General features: G+C 30.5%; 1 protein-coding gene across 1 annotated transcript in view; it reads left to right on the top strand.

Moving 5' to 3' along the window:
• The window catches only part of LOC111635561 (nose resistant to fluoxetine protein 6-like), a 44562-nt gene that overhangs the window by 10697 nt on the left and 18466 nt on the right, over positions 1-15399 (top strand). Inside the window, exons 4-7 of the mRNA XM_023380559.1 lie at positions 2941-3028; positions 9438-9532; positions 11648-11821; positions 12867-12960. Coding sequence (XP_023236327.1) covers positions 2941-3028; positions 9438-9532; positions 11648-11821; positions 12867-12960 — 451 coding nt within the window. The remainder of the gene's footprint in view (positions 1-2940; positions 3029-9437; positions 9533-11647; positions 11822-12866; positions 12961-15399) is intronic.

A 15399-nucleotide genomic window follows, 5' to 3' on the forward strand; every position in this document is an offset into this window, starting at 1 on the left:
AAAAAAATAACTGTAGTAAGAAAAACAAATGAAAAATGCGAACTAATGTAACGTCGTATGGTGAGTTTTTGTTCGTATCGTGGAGCAAAAATATGTTCAAATTTCATGTCGTATCCTGAAAATTTCGTATGCTGGGGCGTTCGTAACCTGAGGTACCACTGTACTTCAAATGTAGTACTTCAAATGTAATACTTCAAATGTAGTTTTATGACTTCCTTACGGATTCTTATAACAGCCTTGTATGACAATACTTTTCGTATGACGGTATCTTTCTTCGTATAGCAAACCTCTTTTCGAGAGACTGCCTTTGTCTTATGGCTAGCTCTCTTCGTGTGGCAATATCTCGTTTCCTCGGACTGCCTTTGTAGTATGTCGGACTTTCTTCGTGTGGCAACTTTTTTCCAACGGACTGCCTCGAATGGTGGGAAAATGTCCCTTTTATTTGCTCTCCAGTAACGTGTGCAAAAACTCATGCGACTCATCATGAGTCGGCCCGGACAAGGAAATAAACTTCCTTTCAAAATCTCCGTTTTTGGAAAATTTGTTAAATTAGAAAAATATTATTTTCTCTTAATTTTATAATTTTTCTTCTCTACTTTGTAAATTTTCTGAATGACCTTCTCCTGAATTTCCAGATTCTCACAATAGTTTCTTTTTTTTAGAAATAAATTACTTATAATCTTTCATTCCTGATATATTACTACTCAAACTGCACGTCTATGCTAACTACATCGATAAACATCGTCTCGCATTTCTTGATGTCACCTATCTACTTTTAATTTATATTACGTGTAGAATTTTTATTACGTTGTAAATGTAAATGTTATTGACAAAGAATGTAACAACTTTATGTTCATACATTACTCCAGTACATTATCAATAAACCTTTACCAGATTTTATTGATGTCAGTATTTGGTACAGTATTTGGTACAGTAGTATGCCACTGTACCAAAGTGTTGATAAGTATGCCATTGTGGCATATTTATCAGCACTTTAGCACACTGGCATACTACATTGTGGCAACATCACTCTCATAAGCATGACTTTGTGGCATACTTATGAGAGTGATGTTGTTGTTGGAACCCTTCACACAATTTATAAATAAAATTTAAAGTAAAACAGTTTATAAAGTAATACAAATATAAATAATTATTTATAAATAAACGGTACTATATGGTACGGTTACTTATATTTCATCCTGTATGTGCTTTTTACATATCTTCAGACTACTCTCAGAGAAAATTCTTATTTATGTCACTGACTCCAGATGCATTTTGCATTGCATCTAGAGTCAGTGGCATAAATAAGAATTTGCGGTTAAAATTGGTTCGACTAACATGAATGAGTCGACCAAATTTTGTATCGTGTGAGTAATTTCAAAAGGTTCGAGTTTGAAACTGTTTTAACGTAACAAATTACTTAGAGACCTGGAGAAAGACCTGACAATCTACTCCACTATTTTGCCAAAATACCCTATGGATCAATTTACAAATACAGTTTCAAATTGTGGTACCGACTTCTGAAAACCTTGGGCCAGAAGGCAGACTACCAATCGAGCAAATAGGAAAGAGCAACAAGTTGTTATTAGTAGCGAAAGCAGTGATGGTGTGTAATCAGGCTAAATCCTAAAGGATACCTGAGTGCTGATGTAGCTCGTAGTGAATAGAAAACTTTGCGCTGTATTAAAGTATTTAAAATTGGAACTTGAAACGCGAACGGGTTAATATACTTAAAATACTTTCATATTTCGAAACCGTGTTGTATCTTTATTATTATTATTATTACTTGTATATTAGTTTTTCAAAACAGCAATTCAGCGTAATAATCAACACTTGGCATAACTTATTCATTTATTTCAGTTTTTGTTGAATTTTGTTTCAGGTTTTGTTTCATTGTATTTCAGTTTTCAACAAAAACTGAAATAAATGAATGAGTTATGCCAAGTGTTGATTATTACGCTGAATTGCGGTTTTGAAAAACTAGAACTTAAAATAATTATGATTTGTCGTTCATGTCATCATTAACACACACTTTAGAAACTTACCTGTGTTATACGTTAATATAATATATACGTTGACATTAATTAATATCGAAAAATAATAATTCACTGTACGTTTGTTACTGTAGTTTGTAACTAGTAGTAATAATATACAGTAAGTCTGCAGCTTTTTGAAACTTGAGGCCGACTCACATTTCGAAATTTCAAACATACCAGCGTATGATGAGTATTGATATTGTTTAATTTATACAATGGTGCTGTAAATGTGATAATATTAGTTTAAAGTAATCTGTTTAAATATAGTTGTTTAATAAATGGTGGTAGGCATAGGCTAATACAGTAGAGCGTCGATTATCCGAAAGTCAATCATCCGAAACGTCAATTATCCGAAAGAATTCCAGTCGGCAAATTTAAATTTTCGCCAGTGCTGTGGCGCTGCAATCTTTGGCTATGTCTTGGGCTACTCAAATATTTTACGTTTTTGATACTAAACTAACTTCTGGAGTATAATTTTTTATTGTTTTTATATTTTTCAATATGTTTATTTTGTTTGTACAAAATAAAAAAATAATTTTTAACAATACAATAGTCTTCGTTAGGCTTAACATCGACGAAAATTCAACGCGAAGCGACACGCAACAAGAAAAATGTCAAGATGGGATAAATTAATATATTTTTTCGTACATAATCGGTTATCCGAAATATCGGTCTTCCGAACAAACCCAGTTCCCAATTGATTCGGATAATCGACGCTCTACTGTATTTCAGGTAATCAGTATTTTGCCAATGTCTTGTATGAATTGTTTTTAAAATTTATACACGATATGGTAATTAATATTTAACAACTGCAAAATACCACACTTATTTCATTTCAAATAAAAAAATTATTCGCAATTATCTGATCATTTTTACAATTTATGTGAATAATAATGTGTTTTAGCGTTTAGAGATCTTTACACGGCAGAAGTAAACTTTTGCAGAGTGAAAGACCAGAAGATTTTCTTTACTACAACTCAAATAATTTGTATGTAAGTGCTTACAATGTTCCATTATTATGACTTATTACGAAATGCACCATCTGAGATTTTTATTAAATATTTATAGAAATAAATAGAGGTAACTCTAGTATAACGCTGTAGATAAGCTACTCAAATATGTCGCGTAATAAAGATCGCGATATGCGATCTTTACAACGCGAGATTACGTTAGATATGTAAAGTGTGTTTACGTTTTAAAACTATTACATTTAAATATACATTTTTGAAGCATCCTATATTAGCAGGATATTCATGCGTAACTGTGTTCTTTAGACGATGCTTGTCTAAGTTCTTTCAAGTGTGTATAGATTTTAAGAGATAATTCTTTTATTTCTGTCCTACGGAATTTTTCTGGTTGTAATCTTCTATCTGGATTATTACAGACTTTTCCAATTTCTATAATAAAACACCGCATGACCTATTACAAAAGCTTTGTATTTTATTTTGTTCATTTTTTTTTGATTAAAAAAATTGATTATTCGTTTAAATTCAAGGTTTTTGCAACGAGTCTTGAAAATAAAGTAATTGTGATGTCAACATCTTAATTCAAGATGTTGACTTTTCCTTCTAAATAAATAAATTCTTTTGTGTGTGTGATTTTCTACCTTTTGTTTTCTAGTCATTACTATAAAAATATTTTATCTGAAAAATGTACAATGAAGCAATTTTTTCGATTGTAAAAATTAAATTTATATATTACAATTTTGATCACACACGATTGATATGCACTTAAGACTTTAACAAAATTGTCCTCACTTGCTACTTAATTAAATTATATTTACACAATGCATGTGAAGAAAAAAATCTAAATTATAAGCAGCTTGTAACGTAGATAAACCCTATGCTTTCTGCAAACATTTAGCACGGGAGTGCTTGATGTTTGCAGAAAGCATAGGGCTTATCTACGTTACGTAAAGGTTGCTGGTGCACAAAATGCCAAAGGTATAAAATTACATGTTTATATGGTTCCTGTGTATAAAATTACATATACTATTTGTTGTTAGCAACTTTCTAACGAGATTGCCAGGAAAATAAAAATCTTTGACCATATAAAAGGAAAAGGCATACTCTACATTAGCAAACTTTGTTGTTGAAACTAAAGTAACATTCAATAAAATAAAATGAAGAGATGAGCTCATATGAACTGTTATACTGAACTCTCGTTGTATAAATACAGCGTTATGCTAGAGTTATGTGTATATCAATATTCTATAAATAATTAACTAAGTATATTATGATTTCATTTGAATGTTTATAATTTAATTTATTATTAACATAGCAATTGTAGAGTAAGTATTACGTTAATGTATGACCTAGTTCTTTGTATCTTATTTATATATTATATATAGGNTTACAATTTATGTGAATAATAATGTGTTTTAGCGTTTAGAGATCTTTACACGGCAGAAGTAAACTTTTGCAGAGTGAAAGACCAGAAGATTTTCTTTACTACAACTCAAATAATTTGTATGTAAGTGCTTACAATGTTCCATTATTATGACTTATTACGAAATGCACCATCTGAGATTTTTATTAAATATTTATAGAAATAAATAGAGGTAACTCTAGTATAACGCTGTAGATAAGCTACTCAAATATGTCGCGTAATAAAGATCGCGATATGCGATCTTTACAACGCGAGATTACGTTAGGTATGTAAAGTGTGTTTACGTTTTAAAACTATTACATTTAAATATACATTTTTGAAGCATCCTATATTAGCAGGATATTCATGCGTAACTGTGTTCTTTAGACGATGCTTGTCTAAGTTCTTTCAAGTGTGTATAGATTTTAAGAGATAATTCTTTTATTTCTGTCCTACGGAATTTTTCTGGTTGTAATCTTCTATCTGGATTATTACAGACTTTTCCAATTTCTATAATAAAACACCGCATGACCTATTACAAAAGCTTTGTATTTTATTTTGTTCATTTTTTTTTGATTAAAAAAATTGATTATTCGTTTAAATTCAAGGTTTTTGCAACGAGTCTTGAAAATAAAGTAATTGTGATGTCAACATCTTAATTCAAGATGTTGACTTTTCCTTCTAAATAAATAAATTCTTTTGTGTGTGTGATTTTCTACCTTTTGTTTTCTAGTCATTACTATAAAAATATTTTATCTGAAAAATGTACAATGAAGCAATTTTTTCGATTGTAAAAATTAAATTTATATATTACAATTTTGATCACACACGATTGATATGCACTTAAGACTTTAACAAAATTGTCCTCACTTGCTACTTAATTAAATTATATTTACACAATGCATGTGAAGAAAAAAATCTAAATTATAAGCAGCTTGTAACGTAGATAAACCCTATGCTTTCTGCAAACATTTAGCACGGGAGTGCTTGATGTTTGCAGAAAGCATAGGGCTTATCTACGTTACGTAAAGGTTGCTGGTGCACAAAATGCCAAAGGTATAAAATTACATGTTTATATGGTTCCTGTGTATAAAATTACATATACTATTTGTTGTTAGCAACTTTCTAACGAGATTGCCAGGAAAATAAAAATCTTTGACCATATAAAAGGAAAAGGCATACTCTACATTAGCAAACTTTGTTGTTGAAACTAAAGTAACATTCAATAAAATAAAATGAAGAGATGAGCTCATATGAACTGTTATACTGAACTCTCGTTGTATAAATACAGCGTTATGCTAGAGTTATGTGTATATCAATATTCTATAAATAATTAACTAAGTATATTATGATTTCATTTGAATGTTTATAATTTAATTTATTATTAACATAGCAATTGTAGAGTAAGTATTACGTTAATGTATGACCTAGTTCTTTGTATCTTATTTATATATTATATATAGGCCTATAGTTTTTTTCTTTTATTATTTTATACATTGTTTTTATTTTTATTGTTTTTGTTTGAATTTTATCGTATTTTCGGGTAAATTATGTTAATAGGGAGTAAAAATCTTTTGTCCTGCGACAATTCCAATGATATGTAAAATATATAAATAAATAATTTCAACATATAGAAGACGAGTTTGCAAACTGTTTTTACTTTTTAAGAATGCGATTGGCTAGATGGAATATGGCAACGCAACATCTAAACTATCTGCTACAGTGATCCCTAGGTTTTCGTCGATAATCCGTCCGAAAACAATCGGCGAAATCCGAAACCGACGAAAACCGAAGCAAAATTTCATATGAATCAATGTAAATCCAATTAATTCGTTTTAGACGCTCCAAAATAAATACAAAAACACAATTTTATAGAGAATAAATATTGTGTTTAATAGTAAAAACAATAAGAAATTAATATAAAATGAATAGAAAAATCTAATGTAAATATAAATGAACGTATAACATAGCATTTAGCATGGCATTCGAATGCTGCTGGATGTGGAAACTTTCTTTGATTTAATGATGGATTAAAGGGAAAGGAAAGTAATGGGATTTTGAGCAGGGAAAATATTGTTATTGGTCAAATTTTAATAAACTCAGGTTTGTGTTTTCGAAATTTTAAAGTTCCTCGGGTATAAAATTTCGAAAAACAGATACAATGTCTTGTTTTGGTGAATTCACTTGTATGTACTTTGCTACACATTTCAGAACCTCGTAGACCAAACATGTTGCAATATCGCAGGACTTCAAGGTAATTAATGCTATACAAGAAGTTAAAAAATTACATTTTTGTCATGGCTATCATCTTCGTGTGGCTGGTGCTTTTATATAGAAAGACGAAGATATTAACATATTAGTCTAGGTCAGAATGTTTAAGGTGTAAATATGTTTGTTGAAGAAAAAGACTATATAGAATAAAGTTCAGGTTAATGAAAAAGACACTATTTTTAAGAAAAGTGCTATTTCACCGAGGTTACCATCTAGAATCGTTTGAAATCTTGTACTGCAACAAATGCTACTAAGCATGTTTCCACAAAAATAAAAGGTATTTTGTGTGAAATAACAGATTGAATAGAATTAAAAATCGAGTCGGAATTACGGATATTGGTCATGGTGAAGAAATATATCTAGTGTGAGAAGTCGCTGGTTATACAGATTATTACTCTGAATCCTTTTGCGGCGCCAGGACGGTTAGGCACGCTCACGTTGTCACTGAATGGCTTTTGTTCGCATTTTAACGTAATATTTGAATATCTACCGTCTATTTTCTCCAGGCACAACCTTAGGGTAGTAAAATTCGCGTTTTAACTCGCGATTATAACTATATCTTAATTCACATTCGAGTGGGAAGATTAAGTATTTCTCTTGCTTGGTAGAAAGATATCTTCTCGTATAGTTGGGACGGCGTCAGCGTCGGGATTGGAGAGGTCCTCGCTGAAGATGGGTTTCGGAAGAGAGACGGATAGGAGTTGCAAGACGAGAGGTTGACGGACAAGTGTTTGGGTCCATGCTCTTTGAGAAGAGTGAATGACTTGAGACTGGGGTTTCTGCCCTTTTTATTGTATAATCCCCTGCAATTGAAGGTTAACCTTCAGATTCTCACACTAGGTTAAGGGATTAAGAGATTGCAAATTAATTCTGTTTGTTATTATCCTTGTTTTCCCTGATTTTAGGAGAAAATGATATTTAAGACGTAAGGTTCAGTATGAGAGTGATGAAACAAATAGCCAGAGTAAATTTCAATTCTGTTATATCAATAAAAAGTCATGCTGCGTGGATATAGTGATTGACGATTTCAAATATTGTACTGTATATTGTAATTTTGAAAATATTATGTATAGTGACTTTCTTTTCTTGACAAATCAGATTTTCAGGATTGCCATAAATTTATCTATTTTTAAAAATATTTTTAGAATTTTTGTTATATAAGTTTTTTCTTTTCTTTCCTACTTTTATGTAAATTTTATTTAATGTCAAATAAATTGGAAATTTAATTAATATATTTTTTAATAAATTAGTTTTAGTGTTCGTTTTTAACAAATTTCATAATTTACGAGGGCATTCTTTGGGAAATTGGTCTCTATTCAGTGCATTAGATACGTGAAGAACACAGAAAACTGTACGTGGCAAGACCGTTTTCATTGGTTTTATGTGGCTCAAAACATTAATAATTATTAGAAATATTTCTGAACTACAGTAGTTGAATACAGTAGAGCAGGGGTCGCCAAAGTGGTCGATATCGACCCCCAGGGGTCGATGCGGCTAGAGGGTCGATTAGAAGGTCGATTAGGGGGGGGTGGGGGCTAAGGGGGTCCCAACCTTTTTTTTTTTTTTTTTTTTTGCTTATACAAAGACCACAACGTTTTTTTTTTTTTTTGCTCATACACATACGCTTGTAATAAAACTTTACGGTAGGGGTCAATGTGAGGCTTTGGAAAGTGGTTGTGGGTCGACGGTTAAAAAAGTTTGGCGACCCCTGCAGTAGAGCATCGATTATCCGACTCAGTTGGGGACTCAGGTTGGTCGGATAACTGAAAAATCGGATAACCGAAAAGAATGAAAAAAATACATTATTAGTATAGTATATTAGTATATCGCTATTTAACCAACTCCGCGTTGAATTTTCATCGATGTTAAGCCTAACAAATTCTTTAAAACAATAATAATCGTCGCTATTGTATCGTTAAAAATTATTTTTAAATTATTTTACTGCTCACAAAACAAACAACCATTCATAATTAGAAAATTAAGCCTCGTTTAAATACTGGCCTCCCTTCAATGGTCGAGCCAGTATTGCCAGCTAAAACACGCAAAAATTTAACAAAAATAATATGGAAGTAGCCAAGATATAGCCAAATATTGTAGTGCCACATTACTAGCGGACATTTGAAATTTGAGGACTAGAACGGTCGGTTAACCGATGTGACGGTTAATCCGGTTATGCCAATGCGGTACCGGAAATGTATGTTTTATATGTACCTTAATAAAATGTGTGTGTAATAATATGTGTGTAATAATGTGTGTGTGTGTGTGTGGTTAATCGGGGGTCGGATAATCGATGCTCTACTGTACTACACAATTTTTCGAAATTTAATAAATATTTTATATCGACGATTGTACTGTACTGTACATGATTATTATGAATGTCGTAATTACTAGACAGTTTTTGATTTCTCTGAGTAAATATAACTACGAACAGTGCTAGTTAATTATCGATTCATACACGAGCAACGAGTTGGCGCGTGAAATTTTCAAATTTACTTCACGTGTTTAATTAAAAACAGGAGACTAATTTCTCATAGAAAGTTTTTATAAGAGGCATCTGTCGTTGACACATTGCTTTTGAACTTTGAGCTGCTGCGATACTTCATTCCATTATAATTTAAGAAAGTTTTTCATTTTAAATTAAGAAAAAAGTTTTGAAAATTTACACTCAATTTAGGAAAGACAGTACTTATTAATCAAATAAATTAGACTATTATAGAAATAGTTGTTTATATTACTAATGAAAATTTTATTTTGTATTTTCAGAATTGCCATTAGTCTCTTTGTCACATGGGTTATTATTGGAACAATAATCGAAACTCTACTTAAATTTCGTATAATTAAGACTTTTTGCAATAAAGGTACACATATAACTAATGTCTAATTTAATACTCTTGAAAAATGTGATTGTAATAATTAATTTCATGACATTTCTCTGAACTTTGAATGGTACAAATTTCATAACTTAAATAGATAATAATGAAGTATCGTTGAAATTTTTAAAATACAACATTAATCAAAATGGACGTTGCTTAAAAACGATATCTACTATTACTGGAAATGTGAAATTAAATTAATTAATTTAATTAAATTAATAGAAGGTCTGCTTCACACTGACTTAAAAAAACGATTGTTTCCGCTAGTATGGCTCCAATCTTGGCTCCAATCTTGGTAATCAAAACTTATACCACAGTCATGAAGATGGCTAAATTTGAAAAACTGAAACTTTAAAATGTAAATTTCGGTTTCATAGATCCTTCTTCAGTTGAAGTAAACCATATTCATAACGATTAATAACTTACAATTTTTCTGTAAATAATTCTCTTCATTCAAATACAATACGAATTTATTCGTATCTCTATTTTTTAAAAAAATTTTCTATTGGTGTGATTTTTTCCATATACTTCGAACTTGGGCCATTAAAAACATATGAATAAATTCTTACTCTACGTTACTGATTCTTTACGACTAATTTCTTCTTACATTACTGATACTTTACGAATACTTCCATTTTACATGCGTAAGTAAACGAAGTTTCTAAAACGAAATTTAATATGCATATGAGAATTGCCATAAGGGTCTTCAAGAGCCTCAGGCGGCTTGAAAAGCACAGTTTGGCCTCCGTAATAATACTTTTAAAAGCACAAAAGTTAAAATGTGAAACAATACTTATATTTAGTTTGTTTTAAAAGTCGAAAAAGTCCTTGCTTAATAAACAAAAAGAAAAAAAAAGATTAAAAATATTTTATTTGCAATAATAAATTCGTATTAGTTCAGATGAATAATATCTTAAAATTCTAAGTATTATTATTAGTTTTATAAAATGTTCGTGTTTTNGTACACATATAACTAATGTCTAATTTAATACTCTTGAAAAATGTGATTGTAATAATTAATTTCATGACATTTCTCTGAACTTTGAATGGTACAAATTTCATAACTTAAATAGATAATAATGAAGTATCGTTGAAATTCGTAAAATACAACGTTAATCAAAATGGAAGTTGCTTAAAAACGATATCTACTGTTACTGGAAATGTCAAATTAAATTGATTAATTGAATTAAATTAATAGAAGATCTGCTTCATACTGACTTTAAAAAAACAACTGCTTCCGCTAATATAGGTACAATCTTGGTAATCAATGAAAACTTATACCACAATCATGAAGATGACTAAATTTGAAAAACTTCAAAATGTAAATTTCGGGTCCCAAGACCGTTCTTCAGTTGAAGTAAACCATTTTCATAACGATTAATAACTTACAATTTTTCTGTAAATAATTCTCTTCATTGAAATACAACACGAATTTATTCGTATTTCTATTTTAAAAAATATATCCTATTAGTGTGATTTTTTCCATATACTTCGAACTTGAAGCATTAAAAACATATGAATAAACTCTTACTCTAAATTACGTTATTGGTTCTTTATGACTAATTTCTACTTACATTACTGATACTTTACGAATACTTCCATTTTACGAATGTGCTCTAAGCTTTTAACAGTCTGTTCGAAATTAACTTATGAGGTACACTTAAAATTTCTGTTTTTGTTACACTACATAATTGTCAGCAAACTCACAAAGGTATTATAAATACGTAAGTAATATAAACCAAGTTTCTAAACCGAAATTTTACATATGAGAATTGCCATAAGGATCTTCAAGTGCCTCATGAGGCTCGTAAAGCACAGTTTGGTCATCGTAATAATACTTTTAAAAGCACAAAAGTTAAAATGTGAAACAAAACGTGAAACAAAACGTACATTAGTTTGTTCTATAAGTCGAAAATTTACATGTTATTTTGTAAGCATCCTTGCTTAATAAAGACAAAAAAAAAAATGATTAAAAATATTTTATTTGCAATAATAAATTCGTAATAATTCAGATCAATAATATCATGATCATAAATTCATTTAAAATTCTAAGTATTATTATTCGTTTCATAAAATGTTTGTGCTTTTATTTATTTGTAGGAGACTTTCTAGACAGTTTTGTTGCAACTTCGATATATACATCGACCCAAAATCTCTTTAGTACCGACTTCAATAAGAAGACAAAGTTCTTTTGTGGAATCAAATGTTTACTTATCTGTCCAGTTGTATTTATTCATATTCTGATACATTCGGGATTGGTATATACGATAACAGGTAAGTGAGAATAAATTATGGAATTCGTGGATACCTTGGAATAATTCATTTTGTATTAATGAACAATTTTTTTTCTTTTATATTTGTATGTATTTGTAAAGGAAACACACAGAAAAACATCGTGCATAACTAATCAGTATCACATTTCCATCTATGTCACGTAATCTATTTGTGTCAATCATTTAAATGTAATATCAGATTGTAGCAAATCGACAGTGCCGCCAATACTTCTCTCTAGCTTCCAGATTTAACGAGTAAACGTTACTGCAGTCGTAGTTTATATTAAACATTTCCCTGATTATTTTCGCACTTATAATTGTTTGATAATGACGGCATGTCTTATTCACATTATAGCATGACTTTACTTTGTCTTTTACAAATTACTTTGTTAATATTTTAAAGTATTGTTTTCATAAAAAATTTTACATTCAATAATTTTTAATTTTAATTATTCGTGTTGCACAAATTATCATTAGCATTTTTTTAAATAACGGGTGCCTATGAATCACGTAATGCAGACATGAGTAGGTGGCAATGCAGACAACTGATATGCGTTCTACGGGTGAAAGGGTATAGGAGTACATCATTTATTTATTAAAAGATGATTGCACCAAGCGTCATCACTATAGTTTTGTGTGATGTAAAACAATTGAACAGTTTCTTAGATAATTTTCGGCTATTTTTTAGAGAATGTTGAATGAATATAATCAAATTTATTAATTTATCTCTTAAATTCAATTATATTTGCGTGATCAATGCATTTAAATTGATTGTCTATAAAAAGATTTTTACAGACCTAATTTATTTGTTATTCTTATGTAATGCAATGTACTTTCTTCAAAATATTTTAACTGTTGATCTATTTTCATTTGGTACCAGAATTATGTTTTATACATATTATATCTTCAAATTGCCATCCTACATGTGTTAAAAATCAAGTAAATTTACGGTTTTAAATAAAATAAACACTTATAAACTTTCGAGATAGTGTAAAATATTTCAAACGATTATTTATTCTTTATTTCTGTATATATATATATTTTAGAAAAAATATATAATATTGGAAATATATCTGAAGATGTTACTGTAGAAGTTTCATCTCAAGGAATGTCATTAATCGAAACGTTCTTCTTTATGAGGTAAGTACAAGATTTTCTTTTTATAACGCACATTATACAATATAGATAACTCATAATTAATTATTTTATGGCAAATTAATGCAATAGTGTATACGACGAAACCTGCTTATATGATAACTGAAGAATCCAGCTCAAAGTGGTCACCTTACACAGGTAGCCACTTCAGCAGGTTTCACTTTAATTTATAAATAGCTGATGAGCACGGCGTTGCCCGGGAATAAAGTAACAATAGCGAAGATTAAGATTATTACATTATAGCCAATCTTACCTGTTTTCTCAGAATGCAAGAATTAGGTTGCCCTGTTTCCAGACTAATTAGAAATTTTTTAGATGAGTCTAAAAATATGCTTGATCTCTCGCAAAACGCAAAAAACCGCATCTGTGCCTGTAAATCTTGCACGTCGCTTTCTCTTAACACCTTAATTGTTACTTAACCACTTCCATTGTTAACATTTTCATTGTTTATAACCTCTCCCCGCGGGAAGAATTTCGAAAAATCCCTTCTTAGTGTACGTTGTCATGACGCACCCTAACTGTGTACCAAATTTCAACCTTCAACTCTTCAACGTTTGAGCTCTGTGCTTTGTATTATTCGTAGTGGTTATTTCAAAGGGCAATTTTGGCAACTAAAAATAATATTGTCGACGATATCAACTTTAATATTCAAGGAAAATTCCCGGTAATATTTAAAAGGATGTTCCCGTACGTTCCAGAACGTCTTGGAACATTCTGGAATGTTGTGGATTGCTCTTGAATACTCTCGAATATTCTGGACTGTTCTAGAAATTTATAGATAGCGAAACTTCCAGCCCTTATATCTTCAACAGTACGCCCTTCAGGTAAAAACGGGAACCTTCTTTATGGATGGGGGATAGAGGGCTACCACAACATATAACCCCCCCTTGATTGTTCCGGGACTCGTTTTTGAGTTTTAGCGGCACGCACACTGTACACTTACCTTTAGTATATATATTGATTTCTGAATACCGATCACGAGAGCTTAAGTATAATTTATTTCAGTTTGTAGTTCATACAGAAAAATATTATTGTGTTACAGGCTTGTCTGCAAGATTTTTAAAATAGTGAATTTTTATATACAAATCATACTTTTTTCATAATGAAGTTTATTTTTACAATATAGAAATACGCTATAACATAGTAGACTAAACTTTTCCATATCCGAAATAATTCGACATGTGTGATTCGAATATTACAAAAATCCGGATAACTTAGTGTGTGAATTTTTAAATGAGACTAACATGCCTATTATAAAAATATTGTGATGAAGTTTGTTTATTTTCTTCTCGATTCTTTGTGCTGCTACATAATGTTAATTCGTCATTATTATCTAGTTAGCATAGTGTACTTATTCGAACTTTAGAGCAACCTTAAAGAAAACTACTCTAAAAATGTACACGATGAAGTATGGAAAAATAAGATTCGGAGTTGTGTATAATATTTTCGAAATTTTTTGTTGACTTTGATCAGTTCGAATATGGGAGGGACTGATGACTGAGAGTCCACTTTATATAATTTATTTACAATATACGATGGTATGTTGTAGTAATACACATCTAAAAACAAATACGTTGGTTTTGCTAATGCTAGCAGTAACAGTTACGATAACTTAAGTAACGGTTAAGAAATGTTATTCATGTTTTGCAAAAAATTGCATATTAGTATCGCACGTCAGTGAATGTATTACGTCATCCACAGGTATGAATAAATTACGCATTGTAAATTAATTTGCCATCAATAACTACTATCCTCATCGGCTTTTCGATTTTTTATTCAATCAACGCAAAATTTCCAGTAATGCATTTCGACCTATTTAAGAGGTTTCTTCAGATTGATAATTTTGCGTTAATTAAATGAAAAAATCGAAAAAAATGTGAGATCTAAAGTACAGTCGATCCCACTATAACACTGTTGATTATTCCGTTTTATATGATTTCCATGTCGTACGAGTCACTTAAGCCTGGACTCCACATTACCTGAAAACAGAAACTCAGAAACAAACTGAAACATATAGAGTTTTCGATTTAGTTATGTTTTCGTTTTAACTCGACACCACTAGAAATGCGCCATCTGTTGATCAGTTCTGTAATTGTCGTAGAGTCAAACATGGACGACGCTACGGATTTTGCCACGATTTCTCTGCAAAAAATGTAAATAATCTTTGAATGATTTACATTTTTTGTCGTACAGACATCTGTATTATCTAACTTGTTCGATGAAGAATTCCAAATCTATTTATTTCCTCGTCGTTTTCGCTACACTTTCTGCCATTACGACAATCAAACTACACGTGACTAATGCACGTGACTACGCGTCACAAATCCTTGCGTTTTTATTGGTTGCAGTACGACAGAAGCGCGGAACGAAAACGGAAAAGTTAAATAATTTTTAACTCTGCTTTCAGTCTTGTTTCTGTCCAAC

The sequence above is a fragment of the Centruroides sculpturatus genome, unplaced genomic scaffold, assembly GCF_000671375.1.
Source record: "Centruroides sculpturatus isolate CEXI.00-Female unplaced genomic scaffold, Cexi_2.0 scaffold865, whole genome shotgun sequence".
NCBI classification, from domain to species: Eukaryota; Metazoa; Arthropoda; class Arachnida; order Scorpiones; family Buthidae; genus Centruroides; species Centruroides sculpturatus.